Source organism: Brachycentrus maculatus, unplaced genomic scaffold, assembly GCF_059751285.1.
Source record: "Brachycentrus maculatus isolate JH-2025_06_01 unplaced genomic scaffold, ASM5975128v1 h1tg000011l, whole genome shotgun sequence".
NCBI lineage: Eukaryota > Metazoa > Arthropoda > Insecta > Trichoptera > Brachycentridae > Brachycentrus > Brachycentrus maculatus.
In genome coordinates, this window is record NW_028280765.1 from 1232809 (window position 1) to 1256655 (window position 23847).

Here is a 23847-nt window from a genome sequence, read left to right on the forward strand (position 1 = left end):
AACTAGCACGACGATAAAAACGTTTGTGTTGACGTTACGGTTATCTATGGGATGTAATATCAGTGCCTCCCATATACATGTTTATGGAAACTGGACGAACGGAAAAGTGGAGAAGACGAGGGGGACCTTCGCAAAATTGCCTATATTGTCTATGACTTTTCTTACTGACCTCTGGTTGTGTTTGTCAATAAAAATACTGGGATATAAATAAAATTGAATTATCATGTTCGTTGTAGAGATAATAATTCGCCGATGTTGAGGAGTTGCGGAACGGTTATCTTTTATTTTGTGCTAATTGGAATTTACTCATCTTGCAGATAAGTAAGTAATTGATTCAATGTTTTAAACAAATGAATTGCGATCTTAGTTTATCTGTTTTCGGATTCGCGGTGCTGTTATTTTTATTGTATTGTTATTTACAGAATGCCTAAATTACCATTTAAATCCAAGAAGAAGTACGACGACGATATTGTGTCATTTGAATCATTTTGTTATGATACACCGAGAAGTGGAAGTTCTAAAGATGACGCTTTGACACTTAACGATAATATTAACTACCAACTTTATTACGAGAAAGGGAAATGTTCCGGTGAATCTTCCGGGACGAGGGAATCTAAATCTGAGAAAGATGAATCGGAATTGAAGGAAACATCTCTATCCGGAACTAGCTCTAAACATCCGTTAAACTCAAAAACTAAAACCGAATCGAGTCAGGGTAAATTTTATCCTCAGAACGGAAAATACGCTTTTCTCAATCGGATGAAGCATACTGTTCCAAAGAGGCCCGAGTCTCCTGATAGTGGTTCTGAAAACGGTCCAAAGTATGAACGTTTTTCAAGCAGAACTTCCGGCCATTCCGGCTTGCGATCCAAGCTGGCGAGCGTGTGGTCCGGGATCCTGGTGATGTGCCTGATGTGCGCGCTGTGCGCCGTGGTATGGTGGGGGGTGTGGGGCGTGGTGGGCGGCGCGTGGGGGGAGGAGCACTACCGGCGCCTGTGGGAGCGTGCACACCCCCACCAGAACCACCTCGCACACTATTCTCCCAGCGTCATTGTCCACCAGCAACTGGAACGCTTAGACCCTGTGGTTCCCTTCGAACCCAAGTACCACGATCATAATAACTTGAGTACCAAGAACAAAAATGCATCCGAGAACATCAAACTGAAATATAAATCTGATTCTGGCGACCGTGAGACGAAAAAGAACGCCGTTTTTCTGGATGGGGCTTCGGACTCTCCGCCTGCGGCCGACGGAGAGCAGTGTGCCGCAGTGCCAGAGGACTTCCGACTGGACTGCTTTCCCGAGGGAAGTTCCACCGAGTCCGGATGCGAACAGAGAGGCTGTTGTTGGTTGCCGTACAAGAAGAACAATTACAAGGCCAACAGCACCCCCGAGGAGGCAGTTATGCGAGTGCCCTTCTGTTTCTACCCTCCCCGCTACAGGAGCTACCACTTCACCAATATCACAGAAACGAGACACGGGATGACCGCTTATCTCGAGAGGCAATTCCAAAGTTATTATCCCGATGATGTCAATGTTGTCATAATTGACGTAAAATATCTTTCGGATGATTCCCTCCAAATAAAGGTTAGTATTTTATTATTGAGTATTTCTTTCATATCACGAAGCAATTTAATTTAAAGATTATTATTTTCATTTATTTCAGATTTATGACGCGGAGAAACAGAGATTCGAGCCACCATATCCCGAAGTGCCCTCACTAGCGGGTTCTATTACCAATGCTAAATATCGTGTTATCCTAGAGGCTTCCAAGTTGGGATTCAAAATAGTACGCACTTCTGATGGAACCGTCATGTGTGTAATGCCATTAAGCTCTAGTCTGTTGCATAATAGAATAAGCAAATTTGCCTTCTATTTAATATATTTATTTATGAAATTGATGGATTTTGCAGAATGGACAGCCAAGATGTAGGTGGATTTATATTTTCAGACAAGTTCTTGCAAATTAGTTTCTTGCTTCCTTCTGCTAACATATATGGGCTGGGTGAACATCAAGGTAGCCTTCTAAAGGCATCTGATTGGAAAAGCTACACATTCTTCAACTATGATACTGCTCCAGTGGAAAATGTAAATATAATCTTCCTTTTTAGCTTCAATTTTATCAAACTTCCATGTCAAAGATACACATTATCTTTTGTATAATCTAATTATTGTAGATAATTCATACAATGATATTTTTATATTCTGTTTCTTAAATTGCACAATGATTCTTAATTTGTTTCTACAATTAATTCTACAGTAAATGTTTGTTAATTTGAAATTGAAGAGACCAAAATTCAAAAAGAATATTCTGAATTTTAATTAACATTTTTTCAAACTTCCATTTTCTACCAACAAACTTATATGCGGTGATATCCTGAAACGATTTTTTTGACAAAATAATGAAAGTACCGAGTTTAGTTGGTAAATTAAATAAATTATCAAATAATAATATAATTTAAGGAACTTTATAAGTATATTTTAATAATTATGTATATGAGGAAGGATCGTATAAACAAATATTTATTTATAGTCGTATCTTATTTTTACAAGTTATACAAACAATAGTTTTATTACTACTACTTTCATCACACCATTTCATGCAAGGGTAGCTAGAGAGGATGGAACACCAAACTCGTCTGTCCTGATACTTCTGGTTCCTCTAAATCCATACATGCCCTCCGGTTATGTAGACTTTTGACAACTAGATTATTGGTCATCCTCTTTCTGTTCTCCCATTCACTTTTGCCAAATATATTCTCTTACTTATTATCTCGTCATCCATTCTCTCCACATGTCCAAAATGTCTCCAAAAAAAATCTTAATACTTTGAATTACCCCTAACTCAGCCTTAGATTCCTTTTATCTTCATTTTTATTTCTGTCGTGTATCATTTTTCCACACATTTGTTTAAGGAATTGCATTTCAACAGAATCCACTCTGCTTTCATATTTTTTGTTGCCAATTCCGTGTTTTACTTCCATACACCAGTGTTGGCACTACAACTCTGTTGTAATCTTCCAGTTTGACAATTTTGTAATTCAATTTCAATGCAAATTTTATGTTTGTTGGTATAACATTGCAGTTACATTTGAATACTTTTTGACTGTTTGGCATAGGGCTGATATTTGTTTTATTTTTAGAAAAACTTGTATGGAAGCCATCCATTTTATTTAGTTATGGAGAATTCCGGGTCCAGTCACGGAGTTCTACTTCTTAATTCCAATGCAATGGGTAAGCCAATTACAAGTTTTTATTTTAAAAGACATTATTATTAACCTTTTGGTCAAAGTTGTTATTTTGCAAGAAACGATAATATTGTTTATTTGTGCCGTGACACATTTATTTTCCTTATCTGAAGAATAATGAGTATTGTACAGTTATAATGATTTATGATTCAATTAATTTACTAATAACATGATTTATTAATTGAAATTTTTATTCTTTTTGTTTCTTCACTCAAGATAAAAAAAAGTGTGGCCATGTGCAAATTTTTGTACAAATGTTTCGAGTTTATTGAACTTTGTGATATTTTCATCGCACATATGTTGATTGTTGAATTTATCTTAATAAAATACATTTTACTACTGTAAGGTGCTTGACCAGTCGGATGGTAGCATTTACATCGATGGCAAGACTGCAGCGAGCACCTGACTCCACCCGCATCTTTATTACTGTTTGTTGATAGGATGTATTTATTGTTATTAACTATATTATCTTTGCACATGTTCATATTTAAAACCAACTTTCCTATTTCTTAATTAAAAACTGATATCCAAAATGATGTAAATTTACTAATGTTGAGATTTATTTAACAGATGTAATTTTACAACCGGCTCCTGCTATTACCTTCCGCCCTATTGGTGGAATATTTAACTTTCTAATTATGTTGGGACCGGAACCATCCCATGTTGTTTCACAATACACTGCGTTAATTGGCCGTCCTTTCATGCCGCCATATTGGTCATTAGGTTTCCACCTTTGCAAGTAAGTTATAGTTGTTCTTTTATTTTTATCATGAAATATCCAGACATCTTGTCGTTTCCCACTTCATACATTCTAGTATCATAATACTGCAAATTGGGTATAGGGTAATTTAAGAAATTCTTATCATTTATGTTTCAAAATTTAAATTGCCTAGGATATTGAAACCTTTATATTTTTGCGAGTTTATTCTTTGATTTTATTAAGTGTTTATTAAACTTTCAGATATGGATATGGAAGTTTAAATAAAACTAGAGAAGTTTGGCAAAGAAATCGTAATGCAGGCATACCCTTTGTAAGTTTCATTTTTCTTTTATTGTTTTTGTATATAAATTATTTTGTAGGATAAAAATACAGCAAAAATATCCATCTAGGCTAAAGACAATTATCTTAAAATGGTAATCTTATTTTTTTTAAATTCTTTCAGGATGTCCAATGGAATGATTTAGATTACATGGACAATGCTAACGGATTCACTTATGATAAAAAAAAGTTTAAGGGTCTTCCCACATTTGTCAAAGAGGTCCATGATTCAGGAATGCATTATATTGTACTGATTGGTAAGTGCTGGCTCTACTTACTTACCTGTTTGTAAAATACATAGCAAGGTCACCATTAACGTTAAGTAAATCAATGTCATAGAGTGACAAATGACTAACGTATTGAGTGGAAAATGCTTAACTCCGTATAGTATTTAAAGGGAAAAATGGCAAATTACCGTAGAAAAATTAAGAAATTAAGAAATATACTGTCACTTTTCAATCTACGATGATGATATTATGTTACTTTAGATAAAAATCTGAAGTGCAAGATTTATTATTACCTTCATGTGTTTCAATCATGATATCCTAACTTTATCTGATGAAGTTTGGAGTCCGCTATCCACTATAAATTCTTAAGCCACATGAAACAGTATTGACTGAACAATGTTTATTATTATTATTACTGTGATTATTAGAATTAGATAACATTTGATTTTTAAATAAATATAGTAAAATCGTTTTAGATCCCGGTGTAAGTGCAGCTGAAGCCCCCGGCACATATGTACCATATGACAAAGGGTTAGAACTCGATGTCTTCATTAAGAATAGAAGTGGACAGCCGTTTGTTGGGAAGGTACAGTTAGTTTAGAAGTATTTTTACTGCCGTATATGTAGTAAAAACATCAATATTCGAACATTGATTTTTTATGTCTTTTTGCTATTTCAAATATATATGTATGTCTACAACAATTATCTACATAATGAATACAAATTATTCAATAGGTTTGGAATAAAGCATCAACAGTTTGGCCCGATTTTACTCATCCTAATACGACTGGATATTGGCTGGAAATGCTCTCATCTCTTCATAAGGATATCCCATTTGATGGACTTTGGATTGTAAGAAAAAATTATGACTTTCTTTAAAAAAATATGTATCTGTGCTTCATTTGGTGAAATCTTAAAATGACTCGGTGTGCGGTGTTTTCAACCTCTTTATTTATACTAAATGAATGGTAAGACCTTCATGAATCAACTGGTTTTTCAAATCAGTACCTAATGTCGTAATATTTTCAGGACATGAATGAGCCGTCTAATTTCTTATCTGGTCCTTTGCACGGATCATGTGCTCCTGAAACTTACCCTTACTTACCAGGTATTGGTGGTAAAGATGGCCTTAAATCTGGGACCATATGCATGGATGCTAAGTTTTATGGTGGCAAACATTTCAATATGCACAACTTGTATTCTTTGACTGAAGCTATGACAACCAACTTGTAAGTATGCAAAGCTGCATATATTTTAATTTGTACCTACATAAAGTGAAGGGTTTCCACAAAGCAATATATCTTTCCTCGTAGATATTTTTATTTTTTGTGTATGGAGTGGTTGTTCATTTATTTTACAACCATTGATCCAGGGAGAAGTAGAACAAATATAAATACGTAACCACTTAGGCAGAACACCATTTGTAAAATGGTCCTCAATGATTTATTTTGTAAATGTTTATTTGTTATTTTAGTGCCTTAACCGAAATTCGAGGGAAGCGTCCATTCATCATATCACGTTCTTCATTCCCTGGATTAGGAAAGTATTCAGGGAAATGGAGTGGTGATATATTTAGCGAATGGTACGATATGAAGATGTCAATACCACGTGAGCCCTTTTTACTTAAGTGAAATAAATATATTAATAATATTATACTCCTTCAAAAAACAAGTTTTTTCTTATTGCATACATATGTATATGTAATTAACACAAATGACACTGTTCATTATATGGAATAATTAACAGTGTCATTTGAATTTGGTTACTGAATTTTCTAGAAATGCTGAGCTTCAGTTTATTTGGGATACCCATGATGGGGTCAGATATTTGTGGGTTCATCGGTGATACTAATGTAGAACTATGTCATCGCTGGATGGAATTGGGTGCATTCTATCCATTCTCCAGAAATCACAATTCTGATACATCCATTGTAAGTTTATACTTTTTAATACTCTACACCTCAAACCAGACTAAATGGAAACAAATTAAATAATATATTTTGATTACTGTTTATCATATAAATATATTCAATAAGAAATTCTTTATGAATAGGAGCAAGACCCTGTGGCTTTAGGACCTAAAGTAGTGAATGCAAGTAGAATTGCTCTGAAGGCTCGCTATACAATGCTTCCTTATCTCTACACCTTGTTCTGGAAGGCAAACACTAATGGAGATACTGTAGCGAGGCCTGTATTCTTTGAGTAAGTTTATTTTTTCTTGTTATTTATATACTTTGCATATAAATGATTTAAACGTCCTTAATAAAAGATTCAAACACGTAGATTTAACAACATCAAGATAGAATAATAAACGTCGAGAATTGACACCTCCCTAATAATTTGTTTATGTATGCAACTGGCAATGGTCAAGCTGATCAGGTATGCAAGTGGTTAGGGAAGCTATTGGCTCATTGGATTGTTTTGAAAATTGTTTGAAAGCATTTCATTACCTAGAAATGTGTATTATTTTCTCGGCTTAGTGGAATTCCTTAGTGACTATCCTGCTTTGTAAATGACGCATGAGGAGTAAATGATTTGTTATGGCTATTGGGATCTGAAAATACATTCTATAAGCGATATGAAATTCTAGATTCCCGCAAGACAATTTGACATACACATTGGACCAACAGTTCATGTGGGGAGCTCACGTGATGATTGCTCCCATACTGGATCCGGGCGTTACCTCGGTAAAGACATATCTCCCCAAGGTCCTTTGGTACAAGTTCAATGACCTTAGCCTGCTGGGATGGTCCGGCTGGGGCACCCTGAACGAAGGCCAGACTGTCCTCATCCGAGGCGGTGCCGTACTGCCTTTACAAACACCCGAGACTAAGAAGAATGAGCCTATTACCACAGGAATAATGCGCAGCAAGCCACTGCAGCTCTTGGTGGCTTTGGATTCAGTGAGAAGTGCCAAAGGATCTTTGTTCTGGGACGACGGCGAGAGTTTGAGTGAGTACTAATTTAATTTTATGACAGTCAAACATGCGTTGGGCAATATCGGGTGTTTATCTTAAAGGTTTCCTTCAATTTTAAAAGTATAATAAAGTATGTATTAAACAGTGCACTAGAATATGATTGATTCAAACATGGGGATTTTTAATAGCTGGAATTCACCAAATTGGCTAATTAATTTTTTTTTTTACAAATAATGCAAGCACATTTTTTGTTTTACTGATATGTAGTTGATTGTATGTTTGTTTTCCAGATACCTTTGAAGAGAGAAAGTACAGTCTTATCAACTTTACGGCTTACGTGGATGTCCTCACAAGTGAAGTAGTTTGGTGGGGTTACGGTGTTCCGTCTGTGAACAAAATCCTTATTTTGGGACAGATGAATAATGTTTCTGCTGTATACCTTAACAAAAAGTCAATTAGTTTTACTTATGATATGTCCAAACACGTGTTGACTGTAGATAAGCTTAATCTCCCCTTGGACAATTCATTTTCCTTGAAATGGAAATAATTAAAGGTAGTAATGTGAGGATTTATCAGCGTATACATGTATTTGTAGACATGTGTTCAGTGTTCACTGCTGAGATGCATGTTCCATTATAAAAACGCAGTTTGATTGTAATGATAGGTGTACTTGTCCACTATTAGTGTCATTGGGGTTATTTCTTACCAAAGTAAAATTCATAGTGAATGTGGTTATAGTATTTTAGTAATCATTTTGAGAAAATTGTGATTATTCTTGTATGTTTTCATATATGGAAAAGAAAAGTTCATGCATTATAATTGATTATGTTTTTCATTGGTTTGATCAGCACTACTTAATTATTGAATATTGGCACATTAAGATTGTGATTCAATAATTAAATTTAGTTGAGCAGATAAATATAAGGCAAAAAGAAAAGATTGATAATTTTTTTTCACAAGTACTAGTGAATGTGTGATTGAAATACATATTTATTAAAGTAAATATGGATACATATTTTACGAATATGTCATGTGTCAGTTTGAGACTAACGTATTGATCTCATATGAATAAAGAAGTTTGGAAATGATTGTTTCACGCCATATTCTCATAAAATTAAGAAATGTGTAAAAAATGTACTTTATAATACACAATGTACGGGCATAGGCTTATCAAAATCTTTAAGTGAAAAATGTAGGAAAGTTTTTAAATATTTTGAGTGGATGAAAGAAAATTGAATGCAATTTAAATGTGATCAAGTTGTGTTCTGTGGATAGTTGATGTATCAATGCATAATTGAGACAAGTATAATTAAAAATATGAGGATAGTGGCTCTTTGTTGGAATTTGTAGAGAATGGAGAATGAGATAATGGTATGTATATAAGAATGCAAAGAATAGGGCGAGGACAGCCAATGCTTTGACATAACCAAATAAAATGAAAACCTTAAAACAGCTCATCTCAGGAGTTTTAACTCTTACCACTCTGTAGGCCAGACATTCTGGCCCGTATGATTCTAGTAGGCAGCTCCGTGGACCACAATGTCTGGCCCGGCGCAGGTATAACTTTAATCACTGATTTCTCAATCACCCAAGTATATTCTTCCAAAAAATATTTCAGATAAATACAGTTAATCTTAATTAACATGGTCATATGAATTGCCAGACAGTGTGTTCCAAAATTAGGGAACCAAAATATTTATTTTAATGGTAGAAAAATGTCGCATTTTTTTATCAGAGTAGCTGATCGGTTATGAGAAAAAATGGTCAGAGTGGAAAAGGTTAAATAATCAGGAGGCATGTCGACTGATACGTAGAGCCAAGGAAGCTATAAGTTTATGTCCGTATAACTGTATGCACGTGACATTCCGTTATATCTGTCGACTCCTGTGAAATGGTGTAATAGTATAGGATTTCCATATACATATGTATGTAGTACAATTAATTTCATTAGTAAAGATCTTTTAAACTATTTGTTTTTTTGCACCGTCATATATCATTTTAAACATTTAGACTCGTCGTTTTGTAGATATATCTTCAAAATCTATGTATGTTAAATATGTACATAATTTTCCAATGCAATGGGAAAGTTACATTACTGTTAAGTATTAAATTGATCCTAATGTGTATCGGTTTAACCTGTCTAGGAGTACGGCTGTGACAAAACCATGCCAGAAAGAATATGGATATACCTGTATATCTGTGCTATTTATTACTTTAGGATTATTTTTCTTCATAAAATTAAACATTACTGAAATATGTCAGATAATACTGTCGGAGTAACCCGCATGTCATTATCGTCCTTCCGCTGGCTGTTAAAAACATTGTTTTCATGAGCTATGTAATTTGAAATGATTTCTTTTAGTTTTTAAGGAACTGTAATGAAAGCAAATGAAAATTTCGTACAGGTTTAATACTAAATCACCTAATTTAGTTACCATAAAGTGACTATATTAAGAATAAATACACATGTGTTTTTGTGCTATGTTAGAATAGAATAACAAAAAATATTCTCTATCAATTAATCAACTTTATAAAAAGTAAAAAATTATGTGTACTTAAGTGGATTAAGTAGTATTCTTTGTTATTTTTCAAGTCTCCCGGATGGACTTTGAATTTATTATTTTGCTTTTCTTTATTTAAGTGTGAACTTTGTGATATTTTTAAAGCTACCAAAGTATGAAGGGTGAACGCTATTCTGAATAAAGTTTTGTGTGTGTACCGACCGACACTGACCGGGTCATGTGTAAACTATATATATAATATCATGTACCATGTATTAAGTAAATATGTAATGTGAACTTCCAAAATTACTTAAGGCATAGTCACTTTTATGTATTTAAAAAAAATGTGTATGTTTACAGCAATTTGTAATCCATAGTTCATACTCTGACTTATTTAACTATTTTGACAAACCTTGTGTGATTAACTTGTATGGATATAACAGTATCCAGGTAGTATATGAAAACAAAATATTTACCAACTGTATCAACTAATCAAATTTTATGAATTGTTGACTAATGTTTTGGATAGTTCAAATACAGATTTTCAAATTATTGATTTAAAATTTTTGGAAAATTTAATCTAAATATGTAAAGGAAAACGCACTCTGAAAGTTTTTTCTTGAAATCTCAGTAACAGACAAATAGTGAAAATTGAGGTAAATATACATATCCATATATGTACATAATTGTATTAAATAAAAAATTGCAAATATTCATCAAAAATCAGTAAAAATATAAATTGAGGCGAAAAATTCTTAGATTTATTTTTATTGTTTGTAGATGCTCTTGTTGTGTTCCCCGCTTTTAATTGTCACGTCGAAATATTAATAAACTTCCATATGAATATGTATTTAATACTAGAGCTTAAGATTTTTATTTCATGATACATATTTGATTGTAAAATAATAGTTTTTCTCAGATGTGTTCAGTAACTAAAAAAAAGCTTCATTAAAATATCTTTGATAGGATTTACATCAATAAACTGTGTACTGATTGAGGTTGACGCTGAACAATGATATGTATTTAGAATTAAGGTGGCCATAAAAATATATTTGTCATATGCACATCATTAGAAGAGTAATCCAATATAGGTTGACAATTAGAGATAAAATGGGTACTAAATTTGGTTAAATACCAGATATCCGGCAAAGATATATACATCCTGCGCACTTGACTTAGCAAGTCGAAAAAAGTTTTTGGAATTGTTTTAACTAAGTTCCAAAAGTCCCCGTTAGAATGTTCTAGCAAATAAGCCAATTAATAAGACCCTAGACCGGAAGGCAGATCTTATTTCTTTAAGATTTTTTGTCTTCCTGTAGCAGCGTGTACAGTGAGAGGTTATTCTCTAAAGCAGGTATTATGTATGAGGCAAAGCACAATTGTTTATTGCCAAAAGATGTTGAAAACCTTGTTATTATTCATTACAATTTACCCTTCATCAACTTTAATTTGTAACCCTTTTCTAATTAAAAATAAATATATTTGTGATTAAAATGACGCTTTGTTTGCTTAGTAAGTTTCCGATATATGGCTAGATAGTAACTACTATTTGGACAGATAATAAACCGGAAATACGATTTATATCTACTGCTTATACATCTTACCTTGTGATTATGTGTGTATTGTATGCCATACCTAATGCCATGTAAAAATTGATATTTGTAATAAAAAAATAAAACTGAATTTTGGTGTGATGTTTATTTGGTATTTGATCACAACAGTACGTGATGCAATATTTTAGTACATAATATAGGTATATATTATCAAAATAAATACATACATCTATAACTTTTTATATTAATGTGATTCCATCTTATACTATTCGTGAACTGAAATAACTTATTACATTGTACACATTAAATAGCACATTTTCAACAGTTTATAAATGCAATAATTTTGGTTTTAATGGAGTGCTACACAAGATGTTTATTTCAAAGATTATAGGTTTTTATATTAGAAACCAGATACGAAAGATTTTAGTAAGCCAAAAATGGTAGAAAAACTTTAAAATCAATTTATATAAATTTTCAGAGATTTTACAGAGAATAAATATAATTACGATTACGTTATATGCTTTTTTGTTGCTGAATAGAAGCATTTTATTTTTCTCTTAGCAAGTTTTGGGAAAGACTGATTCATGTTATGTATAAAGTTCATCTTTAAAAGTAAGTTAAACTTTTAGGCACTGCGGGCGACTCACAACTGAAAATAATGGCTGTTGTCTACAAACTGTAAGTCTGAAATGATTAAAGGAAAATTAGTATGATAAGACAACCAAAATTAATAATTTACACCTGAGCTTTGCTATAAGATATGAAGAATTCTATCTCCCGATGCAAATTTTACTCGAATCTAATTATTAGACTTATTTATATATCAATAGATTATATACATAAAAGTAACAGGTGGACAACTCAAAATAGTAAATATTTCAGTCATCCCTGATTCATATTAAGGCATTACATAGTTATGTGGTCTGGATGACCATCAGTAGTGTGACTGGGAGTAATAAAGAAGTAATACACACACAGTAAGTTAGCAGTTTTGCCAGATTGGTCAATGGAGAATCATAAATACAGGTGGATATTGATTTCCGAAACATATTAGTTTCTATGATGCATGAAGTTGAAAGCAACAGAAAGAGTCGGTATTTTTTTTTAAAAATAATTATTTTACCATCAGGATTATGCATATGTAAGTAAATAAAAAAACTTAATTAGAAATACAACATTTTTGGTATTTTCTACATACATTTATCAACAGATAGTTTGATACACAATTTGTTATTCTTATGATATACAATACACAAATATTGCAATTCAATGCTATTTTCAGGTAAGCCTAAATGGCTTGTGTTTGAAAATAGAAATCAGGTTGCGGCAGAGTGGGGATCATACACAGAGCCACGACTATGACCCGTATGAAGTAGCAAATTGTATTGGGAACAGTATGAACATTGAGAACAGCTTGTACTGAACAAGTATCACCGCAATGAGGAAAATATTCCTGCAATGTGTAATATCACATTGTTATGGTAACCAGATAACTTATGCAGTCAGTTCTATATTCTATATATATATAATTATAAAAATAGCTTGTAATTTATTACACACTCAAACAAAATTAGTGTAGAAGTGCCCATTTGAACACTAAGCAAATATAATCAATATGCTAAACATTATGTTTGCAATTTTCCATTTTATAACTTACAAAATAGTTCAAAACCGCTATGTCTTATTATAGCTTAAGTATAATGTCAACCGGTGTATAAGCAAATATGTCAAATGAGTCTTCATCGATATTCTATTGATATTTTAACATAGGTGAAGAAATGTATTGAGATAATATGAAGTCTAGGTATTTATGACCTGTCATTATAAATAGTAAAATAAATTCATCTTTTTAGGGATTTCCTAGTATGTGATATAATTCCAAAAATAATTTCAAATTAATTAAATAATTAACTGCTAACTCAGTAATTTCATTTGAAAAAACTGGTGTTGTCACTTGCAATATATTTATATACAACTTTTCAAAACTTGAGTTATGCAGTTATCAATCTTAGGGGGCGGTTATAATGAATATTAAATGAATGGTGTACATAGTGATTACTTAAACAAGTTAATGACAGGTCGTAAGTCCTGTAAAATAAAATACCCAGACTTATATATTCTCATATCAATACATTCCTTTATCTATACTGAGATATTAATGAAATCTTGTTATTGTGCAAGCAAAATTTTTTTTTATATACAGTGAAACCTCTATCGTTTTTAAAGAGACCTATTAAAATAAACTATGAATCCGGGAAAACAATAAATACGGGATTAAGAGGACAATACACACGGAGATACGATGGAGTAAATATACCGTCTTCCCAATCTGCATAACCATTGGTAGGTTAAAATTCTAAGAATACAAATTTCAGATGTAAATAAATATATTTAAATGAAAAAAAAAAAATTGAACAGAAAAAAAATATTGTTAAGTTTATCGCATTGTACATCTCGGCTGTCCAAACTCAAAACACAGTAAGGGACATTTTTTTTGCAGTACGTTTTTTTTGCATTTTTGGACTAAGTAGAATCTACTTAGTCCAAAAACATACTCCAAAAAAATGTCCCTTACTGTGTATTAAGTTTGGACAGCCGATCTGTGATCAACATTTCTTTTTTTTTACTGTTTTATTTATGTAAGTCAACAGTATATTTTAATTAATATTTTTTATTATTTTGTCCGCCTCCGTAGTGTAATGGTCAGCACGCTTAGCTACCGTACTGAAGGTTCCGGGTCCGATTCCCAGGGGGGGGATCAAATAAATATAAGTGATTTTATCACTCTAATATTTATTCGATATCACCCTGGACTGATACCTGAAGCGGAGGGCTGATCACCATTCCTTCATGTGTTAATAACGATCAAGAAAACACTGCACCATTGGTTGCGGATGAGGGTTTGAAGAAGAAGTTGTTATGAATAAGTGTCGGGTTGTGGTCCCGTGGTCAGTGTCGCGGACTCTTAAGTCAAATTTCTCGGTTTGAACCCCTCTACCGCAATTAGATACCTATTTCTAATAATGAGTCGCTGAGGTTCACAGAAATAGTATGAAATTGAAATATTTGTGTAAATAATAAAAACACAAATATTTCTTTTAAATATAAAAAAAAAGAATAATAAAAAAATAAATGGGGTAGAAGAAATAAACAATACATCCAGGAAAAAGATTATTCAAGGAACGACAGACAGAAGTTTCATTGTGTATCAAATTTGAAAGTAAATTTTTATACTGTATTTAACCATTTGATATTTAGATACGATATTATGACTCAAATTGAATTTGGAATATTTCATGAAAGATGAAAATGTGATGACAATTTTATACACATCAGCAGTTCTATAGTTTACATTTAAAATTTCTATTTAGATAGTAGGTCATAATTGTCATTGTCAATTCTTAAATATAGTGTAATTTATTATTTGTTATGGAAGCAATAAGCGCATTTAATTTTATTGTACAATACTGATTGTATGAAAAAAATAATATGTATCGTCATATTACAAAATCAATTACTTATATCACTGTAAATTAGCAAAATAAACTTACCAGTATATTAAATATAAAAATATTTAAACAGTATGAACAAACAAAAAAAAACAAAGTTACATCTAAATCTGTGAATTACGAATAGGTAAATGTAAATATATATATTTTTTTTCACAAAACACATAAAGGTTATAAATATTCCTTTATTGTATTATTACATTGGTAAGTAACAAAAATATACTTAGTGAATACAGTTTATCTGATTTATATACATACATGATTAATTAATTAAAGTAAATTAAATATTCAATTAGGATAAATAAGTTAGTTCCGATAAACTGGTATTAAAATGTACAAAGTTTTCAGGTATATTTGACAGTCCAATAATATGTAAAATCTTTGGTTAGCAAACTATCTTAAATCAAACAATAATTTTGGTGGGATTAAGAAAAATATTCTTTTAATCTTTGGATTAGTATTTTTGAACAAATCAATCACAAGAAACAAATTTTTATAATGTACAATTAAACTGATAAACAACAATATATACATATAATAGCGACTATATGAACACATTCGACTCCCACTCCATATTGCTTCATCATTGCGATGATTCGTGTTAAATAAAATCATCCTAAAAATGATCGCATAATCTTAAGAATTATACTCAACACAGGCAAGACTGGCCGTAATAAACTAAAATAGAAACATGTTATTCCATCAAGCTATCAATAAATTGATAAACTGCCCAAAATGAACTAGACAACACCAGATTCCCATAAAAGACAAGTTATATTACATTTATGGAATTATAGTAAGTAATAGATATGCACTTCCACTCAAATTTACGTTCATTATGATTAGGTACCATTATAGTAGTATTTCATAGAAAAAAGTAAGTTAAATTATCTTTATAATTTAGGTACGCCTAATTTCATTTTGAGTGTTTTTTTTAATGTAAAATTATTAGTGAATATTCATATTATTACAATCTTATTCTGCCTATTCGGTAAGAATGTGATGAAAATTATAAATTTATTCAAGTTATCAACAACTGGAAGAAATCACATGTTTCATAATTTCAACATTATATCAATGGCGCTTGGCCATAACCTGTTTTTTGTTATTAATTTCACGATAAGAGTAAAATTTAAGCATGTAAACTGTATGTTATTTAAAGGTGGAGACTGCCCGGAGCATTTCGTCGTAACGTAACACGTTACGATGCGAGCATTCAGGCAGTCAGTACACCGAGCCAAGCGCTCCATCCATAGTTTCGGATGCTCGCCGTGAGCGATGTTACGACGAAATGCTCCGGTCAGTCCTTAATACCTTTCATTTGGATATTCTCAAATATTGATAATTGAACGAAAATAATGATTGGTGAATAATCAAAACATGGCAAAAGATTTCTGTAACTGTATACTTTTGAACTTATCAGGTTATGCCCAAATAAAACCAGTACGTATGTTGTATATAAGCAAAAAATGCTTTAGTTATCAACTGAAAAATTTTCTTCTACCAATAATACAATCGTAGAACAATACAATTTATAAATAATAATTTGTAATGTATTCAAATTAAAATATGACTACCAAAAAATATACCCAAATAAAGTGGTAATATTTGTAAATAAATTTAGATACATAAGCTCACATTATGTACTTAAAATGAACATGTTAATAAATAGCGATATGTAAATGTAGACCATTTAACATTACAGTATGTGCACTTTGGATGCTAGAATTAAAAAAAAATCCTTTATATGTGCCCTAAAATTATCATTGAAAATGTCTAAAGTCAACTTATCCTAATTTAATCACTCACTACCCTCTATTGATAACACTGATCGTGGCAACTTTAAGATTACACCTTTTAAAACAAAATGGTCTACATTTACCTATTAACGTTATAGCGTAAATTATATGGACACAGTTATGTTTAGATCTTTTTGGTGTATAATGTTACCTGTCCACAAGTATCTTTAATTCTAGGATTTTGTGCATGCATAAATCTGCAGGAAACTTTACGAGTGATCGATATACTTTATGATAATCAAAACAAAATCAGCTAGCTAAATTTTAATGAATGGTATGTCTTACATTCTAGAACATGTAGAAAGTTGGGTGGCAGCCTGCTGATTAGCTTTTTGGAAAAATGATGTACTAGTGTAAAGCTACAATATCCACCAGTGAAATGGCACCATCAAAATTCATATTCACATTTGTTCTTAAAATACCTGTAGCCGCGCTATACACACCGTAAATGACTAATATGGCCAAATAAAAAAGGGAAATGTAGATCGTGCCAAGACTAAAGAAGTTTGTAATTATATTATGAAAATGTAGCACTACGCTCTACAACATAAATTAAACAAAATACCAGTTACTTTAACTAGTCAATTCTTCTAAGAGTTCTTCTGTAGACTTGTGTTCACTACGAAACTTTTCCATAAAATGTGGTGGTACAGTCCACTCCAAAAATAATGCCACATTCAGCTTGAGTTTCTCCGCAATACTCAAGTTTTCATCTAAACAAGGTTTATTTCCTGAAGATTGCAGTGATTCAATCAGAATATCGTCGATCAGTCGTTTATTAAAGCCTGAAATTGTAAATTTGTTTAATTTCTTATTATGAACACATTATAAACCATCACCAAATTTTGACTAAATTATACCCGACTAAAAATATAAATAAGTTACATACGAACATTAAAAAAAACCTAAAACCAAGTTAACATTGTTTAACGAATATAAAATTATAATGGATAATAATTGAGAATTAGGGTAGGTAGGCATGTTAATATTTTAATAAATAATTTTCAAGGGGTGGTGGGGAGGGGGAGGTAGGCATTTTTTCTCACTACCCAAGAAACAAGAATTAATTAGGAGAAAATATGATATTAATGCAAATTCCTAAAATATATTTTATTTTTATTGATCAAATAAAATCCAAATAATTTAAAATAAATATATACTTTTATAATAAAGATAAAGAATTATATTGCAAGCGTGAAATTAAATGAAATTAATGATTTTTAAATACAAAACATTAAATACTTATTACACATTTATGATATTAAAAGAAAAATGTTTTATTTCTTTATTTAATAAGGGGCTTGGAGTCCCTCTAAGCCCCCTTAAGCCCACAAAAAAAGGAATTAGGTGTCATGTTTTCAATAAGTAATCGGAATAACTTGTCATAAAATTCACCTTTCACCACTATTTTAATATTTACTTGCTTTTAAATATACATGTACCTATACAGGTTATTAAGAAATTAGGAGCAATATCCCAGACACCAGCAGTATCGTAAGTTATCAATACCTATAACCCGTAAAACAATACAAGCGCCGACTTAGCCCACACCAGATGGAGGAATATATGTGACATACTACGGATGATTAAACGGCGGGCTGACTGAATGGGCAGGTTTGCAGCCTCAGGTGCGGAATTCCGAGATGCGTTTGGACCTAGGAGCAAATATTAAGGACACGAAACACACTCACAAACAAAAGGCACACAGAATTGCAACCCATAAGTTTGTTAAATAATACAAACCTAATTTTTGCAGTCTTTTGGCACTGGATATCTTTTTTAGCAATACGGCGAGCAAAAGGCGCATTCGGGTGAGCGCCATCGGAGGATCCACCGGCTCGTAGGCGGCCGTCACCCGTCGTGACAACTTTTCCTCGGGGGACACAGGGTCCATCTTCAGCAGCGAGTCGCAGTCCAGAACGTGCATCTCCATCTCGCTCTTGGTACGGAACACGGCTCCGCAAGCGTGATGCATGTAGGCGCACAGGTCCTGGTGCACCAGTTGCATGTGCTTCTTCATGTGCGGGAGCTGCGCGAAAGGCGCGGCGCATATGCGGCACGAGAAGGGCTTCTCGCCGGTGTGATGGCGCGTGTGCAGGGTCAGGGCCGTGGAGTGCGCGAATGCCTTCCAGCACACGCGGCAGCGGTAGGGCCGGGCGCCCGTGTGCTTGCGCAGGTGCACCGTGAGCTGCGAGCGCTGCGCGAAGCGGGACCCGCACTCGGCGCACCCGTGCGGCTTCTCCGCCCGGTGGGTGCGCATGTGTTCCTGCAGGTGGCCCTTGAGAGATTTCTTACACACCGTGCACTTGAAGGGCTTCTCTCCATTGTGATAGCAAGCCAGGTGCTTTTTAATGGCGTCGGGTCGTATGAAGCTTTTCCCGCACAAATAGCAAGTGTAGTCGCGGATACCGAAGTGCCCTTTGATGTGGAGACGCAACTTGGCCGCGCAGGTGAAGGTGGCGTCGCAGTGCTTGCACATGAAGTTCTTCTCTCCCGTGTGCGTCCGTTCGTGCTGCCGCAGTTGGCCCATGCGAGCGAAGCGCATGTCGCAGTTGGCGCAGTTGTACGGCTTCTGACCGGTGTGAATCCGCAAATGTAGTCTCAGACGTTCCTTGATAAGGAATGTTTTGTTACAATGTTCGCAGATAAACACGGTCGGATTCTCTATAACGTTGGAATGATAGGAAGAGATATGATTCTTTAGATTACCCGCTTGCCGGAAGTCCTTCTGACAATGGGGACACACGTAAGGCCTGAGACCGGAGTGAATTAAGCTATGTTTGCGAAGATCATTTTTCCCCAAGAAAGCCTTTCCACATTCTTGGCACTTGTGATGTCGAGGCTTTAGCAAGGCATTTTCGGAAAGTTTCCTTCCATTCTTCACTATCGGGGCGGAGACTTTCGGTTGATCTTTAAAACCGTTAACTAACTGATACTTAACGTTTTGGTCATCGTCTACAGGATCTTGCGGGACAGATTTTTCTTCCTTAATTTCTAATTCTATTTCGATCTCTTTGACGGGTTCTTTTTTCTTACAAATTTTCTTGGGTTTAGTCGGAGTTACTGATACACTTGTGGCTCTGGTAATTCTCGTCGGTGTTACAATAGTTTTTTCATTATTGACAGAAGGTGGCTTGTCTTTTAGTCTGTTATTCTTTCTTGGTATTTTTTCTTTGGCTTTGATACTGACACCTCGAGTTTGGTGCTTCACTTTGGTGTCCCGATGAGGCCGTAGCTTCGCTTTCATATTTGTCATTTTATATTGAGGATTTTTAACACATAATTTAGTAAATAGTGACAAATATTATCTGATTCGATAGCTAACAATTTAAATGCGATAATTGGCAAATATTAGACTAGAACTGTTAAATGTGCAGTTGTTAGTAAATGTTATAATAAGTGAAATAAAGAGCTACTCTATGAAGAATTCTGAAAGCCCTAAAAAAATTATATACAACATAAATTCCTTCACCCAAAATAAAGTTACAAGTTTTGTCGATCTCGTTAGTTTATATAGGAGTGCGTAAAGCAATTCACAGAAGAAGATAATGTACTGTTTCCATCTTGAAGATATTTCCTTATAAAGAGTGTAGTCTCTGAAACATACATGCAATTTATTAAGCCCGCAACCATATTTTTAAAACTCGTGGAAAACAGAGGTATGTTTTCTTATAATAATACAATTAACAAAGTAAAACTTGTAAACATTGAAAAAAAACTTTATTACAATATTATCTCTATTCCTCGATAAATGTCAAAAAGTTGAATTGTTTTAAAATGTAAATATATGACAAACATTATATTTTAACATACCGTTCAACCAGCAACAAAAATAATGTTATTGATTTTTGTGCAATTATTAGTGAACACAATATTAATATCGTTCGAACGCCTACATCGACAATGCAACTTTATCTCCACTTCCACGCCATTTTTGTAATTTGACTAATGTTACCAGTTACGAAATTATCCAATGAGTTGCAAGTTGTAATATTTTTTCTGACTAGGATATTATTCAACCATTTTATCGGGGTATATACATATATATTTGTATATAAAGAGGTTTGAGGATTGAGGCCTATGTAGATTATTGAGTCTTCAGTTGAGGTTCACTGTAAAAAAGGTTGCTTCCCGTAGCGGACTCTTAAGTCAGAGCCTTTATGTTCAGCTCCCATTTGGCTACAATTTGATTCCGATTTTCAAACACAAGCCGCTTAGGTTTTCTTGAAAATAATACAGAATTAAAATATTTGTGTATATCTTGTATTTAAGAACCATAAATAATTTAAATCTAAAAAAGCTAAACATCAAAAACTTTTCGGAATTGGAATATTTACTGTCTACCTAACCAGAATGAATAAGAAAAATATATTTGGTAATAATTATACTAGTAAATTATATTTTTGTTGTTGTATCTGACACAGAATATGTACACGTGTTTTGTTAGGAAAATATATAATTCTTTAGTTATAGGCTTACCATACGTCCCGGTTTGAGCGAGCACCATTTATTTATCTGTTCAGACGGTGCATTTCTTACATTTTTACACGGATTGGACTACATCATGTACTAAAATGGGAAGAAATAAAGAGATCTGCAGAAGCTATAAACGAAATACACCAATCAGATGATCGACAGCAAATTAATACTGATAGTCTTTTTGATGAGCCGTCACTCGCAAAAACTTTTTTGCATAAAAAATTAAGAATGGAGTTTGACGACGACCCAATCTGATTCTGACGTGAATATTTATTAGTTTTTTAAGGGAGTATGGATATATGAACCGAATGAATAGCGGGAGAATGAATACGAAAGTATATTTGCCAAATCTGAATGTGAGAACAGAACGAGGACGGCCAAAACAGACTTATCAAGACCTGATCAATCAGAACATAAAAGCTGGTCGTGTCAAAAGTCTACGTAACAGGAGGGGGTGTATGATTAGATGTATGGATGTAAAGAAGGCTAGGAGTATATGTCAGAACAGGTCGACTGTCCAAACTTAATACACAGTAAGGGACATTTTTTTGTAGTACGTTTTTTTTGTTGCATTTTTGGACTAAGTAGAATCTACTTAGTCCAAAAATACAAACAAAACGTGCTGCAAAAAATGTCCCTTACTGTGTTTTAAAATTGGACAGCCGAGGTGAGTGAGGTGTTATATCCAGCAACGTGAAACGGCGTGATGGTAGTAGTTAATATACCTGTATGAGAAGATTTGAATTTTGAATGAGTAAAATGGTAGGAAGATTGATAGCGCTTAACACAGAGATCATGAAAAGACACCCCTTTACACTCTGGGCACAGTGTAGGACACCACATGACGTTTGTGGAACAATAATACTATTAATTATACCTCCATGTATATCTTAATATACAGTGCCGTTCCTATAAAAAAATTGGCGACGATAAATAAGGTTGTCCGCTCACTTAGAAAACTTTTAGGGTTGTCCGGAATTAAAAAAAAAATAAAGAAAAAATGTACCGGGGGGTGGGGAATATTTTTAGCGCGACACTCTGATTTCAAGGGTTATTTCATTGCCATACACATATTAGGTTTTATAGCGTAGGCCTAGGAATTTATTTATACTTAGATAAACATTTTACTATTTTTCTTAGTATATTAAATTAATAAGCTCAATTACATTTCTAGAAAACCGAGTTGCAATAAAATACACTTATATGCATTTACGTAATTTGTGTAGATCGCTCTACAAAATGTTATGAAAAAGAGAGATTGCAATTTTTGCGTATTTAGTGAATGGAAACGTTGGGATAATTGACTTTTTGCTATTGTATACTCTGAAACAATGGCGAAAGTTGGATAGAAAAATGAGTGCGGACAATAACGCCCAAACATGGCGATGTCTTCACGACTGGTGATCGCAATTTTCATAGTTTAGCAAGCGATATTGCAAGTCCAGAACATCGAGGAACTAAAAAGTAGACGTGTATATATATATATATATAATATATATATATATATATATATATATATATATATATATATATATATATATATATATATATATATATATATATATATATATATATATATATATATATATATATATATATATATATACACGTCTACTTTTCCTAGGGCAATCGGGATTCCATTACTTGCAAAACCTATCACGAAGTTGTACCAGTTTTCTTTGTAGAAAAAAGTATCTACAGGAAAAAAAAACTTTTATCTATGGACGAAATACGTATTAAAAAATAATATTTCTTATTTTAAGGGAGTTTATCTACAGATAGGATAAAAGGATAGGGAAGAAAGATATAAAAATATCATATATGGGCCTGGGTAGGCCAATCAAAAATAAATATTGCGTAAATTCACTTTGCGATTGGCTGGAATCGAACCCGTGATCTAGTTTCGCAGTGGACTACGCTACTTAACTACGTCAAAGTGAAAGTTAGGGCAGTTATTTATCCCTATAATTATCTTACCTTCTTGAAAACGCAGGAATAAATTTCAAAAAATCACATATAAATTGTAAGTTAGGTGCTAAAATGTAAAATAAGTATTTTTAATACATAAAAGAAACAACGAGAACTATAAAACGAAAAATATTCTCAATCATTTTAGTAAAAAAAAATAATACTGGCACTACATTGATTCAATTAGATTTTGATTTTGCAATTGTAATTTTTTTTTCGTTGAAGTTCTAAAATACATAAATCAGGGTAACACTGTATGGACACTATATGAAATTATACATCTTATTGTTATTGTGCAGACCTGTAATATTTTATGAATGAGACTATATACCCATACCTACAACAAATAAAACAGTATCTTTTTAAGACATAAAAATAGGAACGACACGCAGAAACTAACAAGATGGTACAATTATTGAAAGTAAAAACAATAAACAATGAGCATAAGTTGGTACCTATGTCCACATGAGATGCGATTGTAAAGTCAGTGGGGAAATGCAGAATCGGATTCAGCATTATTTATTGCATCTTAGTTTATTTATGTAATTAATTTAAAATATAAAAAAAAGCAATACGGTTTTTTTACATATACAAAAAAAAACATCAA

General features: G+C 32.9%; 2 protein-coding genes across 3 annotated transcripts; one reads left to right on the forward strand and one right to left on the reverse strand.

Annotated features, from left to right (window-relative positions):
- The first annotated feature begins 142 nt into the window (after window positions 1-142).
- Window positions 143-11615, forward strand: LOC148313475 (lysosomal alpha-glucosidase-like). The gene is made up of 16 exons (XM_088262453.1): window positions 143-321; window positions 423-1587; window positions 1667-1815; window positions 1914-2088; window positions 3144-3234; window positions 3819-3987; window positions 4210-4279; window positions 4412-4544; window positions 4991-5100; window positions 5250-5366; window positions 5544-5743; window positions 5989-6122; window positions 6293-6444; window positions 6567-6715; window positions 7104-7465; window positions 7722-11615. Exons 2-16 carry the CDS (start codon window positions 424-426, stop codon window positions 7976-7978), a joined length of 3432 nt encoding a protein of 1143 aa, XP_088118579.1. The 5' UTR covers window positions 143-321; window position 423; the 3' UTR covers window positions 7979-11615.
- A 3525-nt stretch (window positions 11616-15140) lies between these two features.
- On the reverse strand, window positions 15141-20740 carry LOC148313476 (uncharacterized). 2 transcript variants are annotated; one of them, XM_088262475.1, is made up of 3 exons: window positions 20607-20740; window positions 18537-20389; window positions 15141-17578 (listed from the first exon to the last, which is right to left on the reverse strand). In XM_088262475.1, the coding sequence occupies exons 2-3, from the start codon at window positions 20047-20049 to the stop codon at window positions 17367-17369; spliced, it is 1725 nt and encodes a 574-aa protein (XP_088118601.1). In that variant the 5' UTR covers window positions 20050-20389; window positions 20607-20740; the 3' UTR covers window positions 15141-17366. The 2 variants fall into 2 exon arrangements, with proteins under 2 accessions (XP_088118601.1, XP_088118594.1); XM_088262468.1 differs by having other exon boundaries at window positions 16365-17578; window positions 18537-20740.
- Window positions 20741-23847: the final 3107 nt, after the last annotated feature.

Coding starts and splice junctions, on each gene's coding strand:
- LOC148313475 (XM_088262453.1), top strand. CDS start 424: ATGCCTAAATTACCATTTAAATCCAAGAAGAAGTACGACGACGATATT. Junction 3,235..3,818: donor TCTTAATTCCAATGCAATGG/GTAAGCCAATTA, acceptor TTTATTTAACAG/ATGTAATTTTACAACCGGCT. Junction 6,445..6,566: donor ACAATTCTGATACATCCATT/GTAAGTTTATAC, acceptor CTTTATGAATAG/GAGCAAGACCCTGTGGCTTT.
- LOC148313476 (XM_088262475.1), bottom strand. CDS start 20,049: ATGACAAATATGAAAGCGAAGCTACGGCCTCATCGGGACACCAAAGTG. Junction 17,579..18,536: donor CAAAAGACTGCAAAAATTAG/GTTTGTATTATT, acceptor TTACAATTTCAG/GCTTTAATAAACGACTGATC.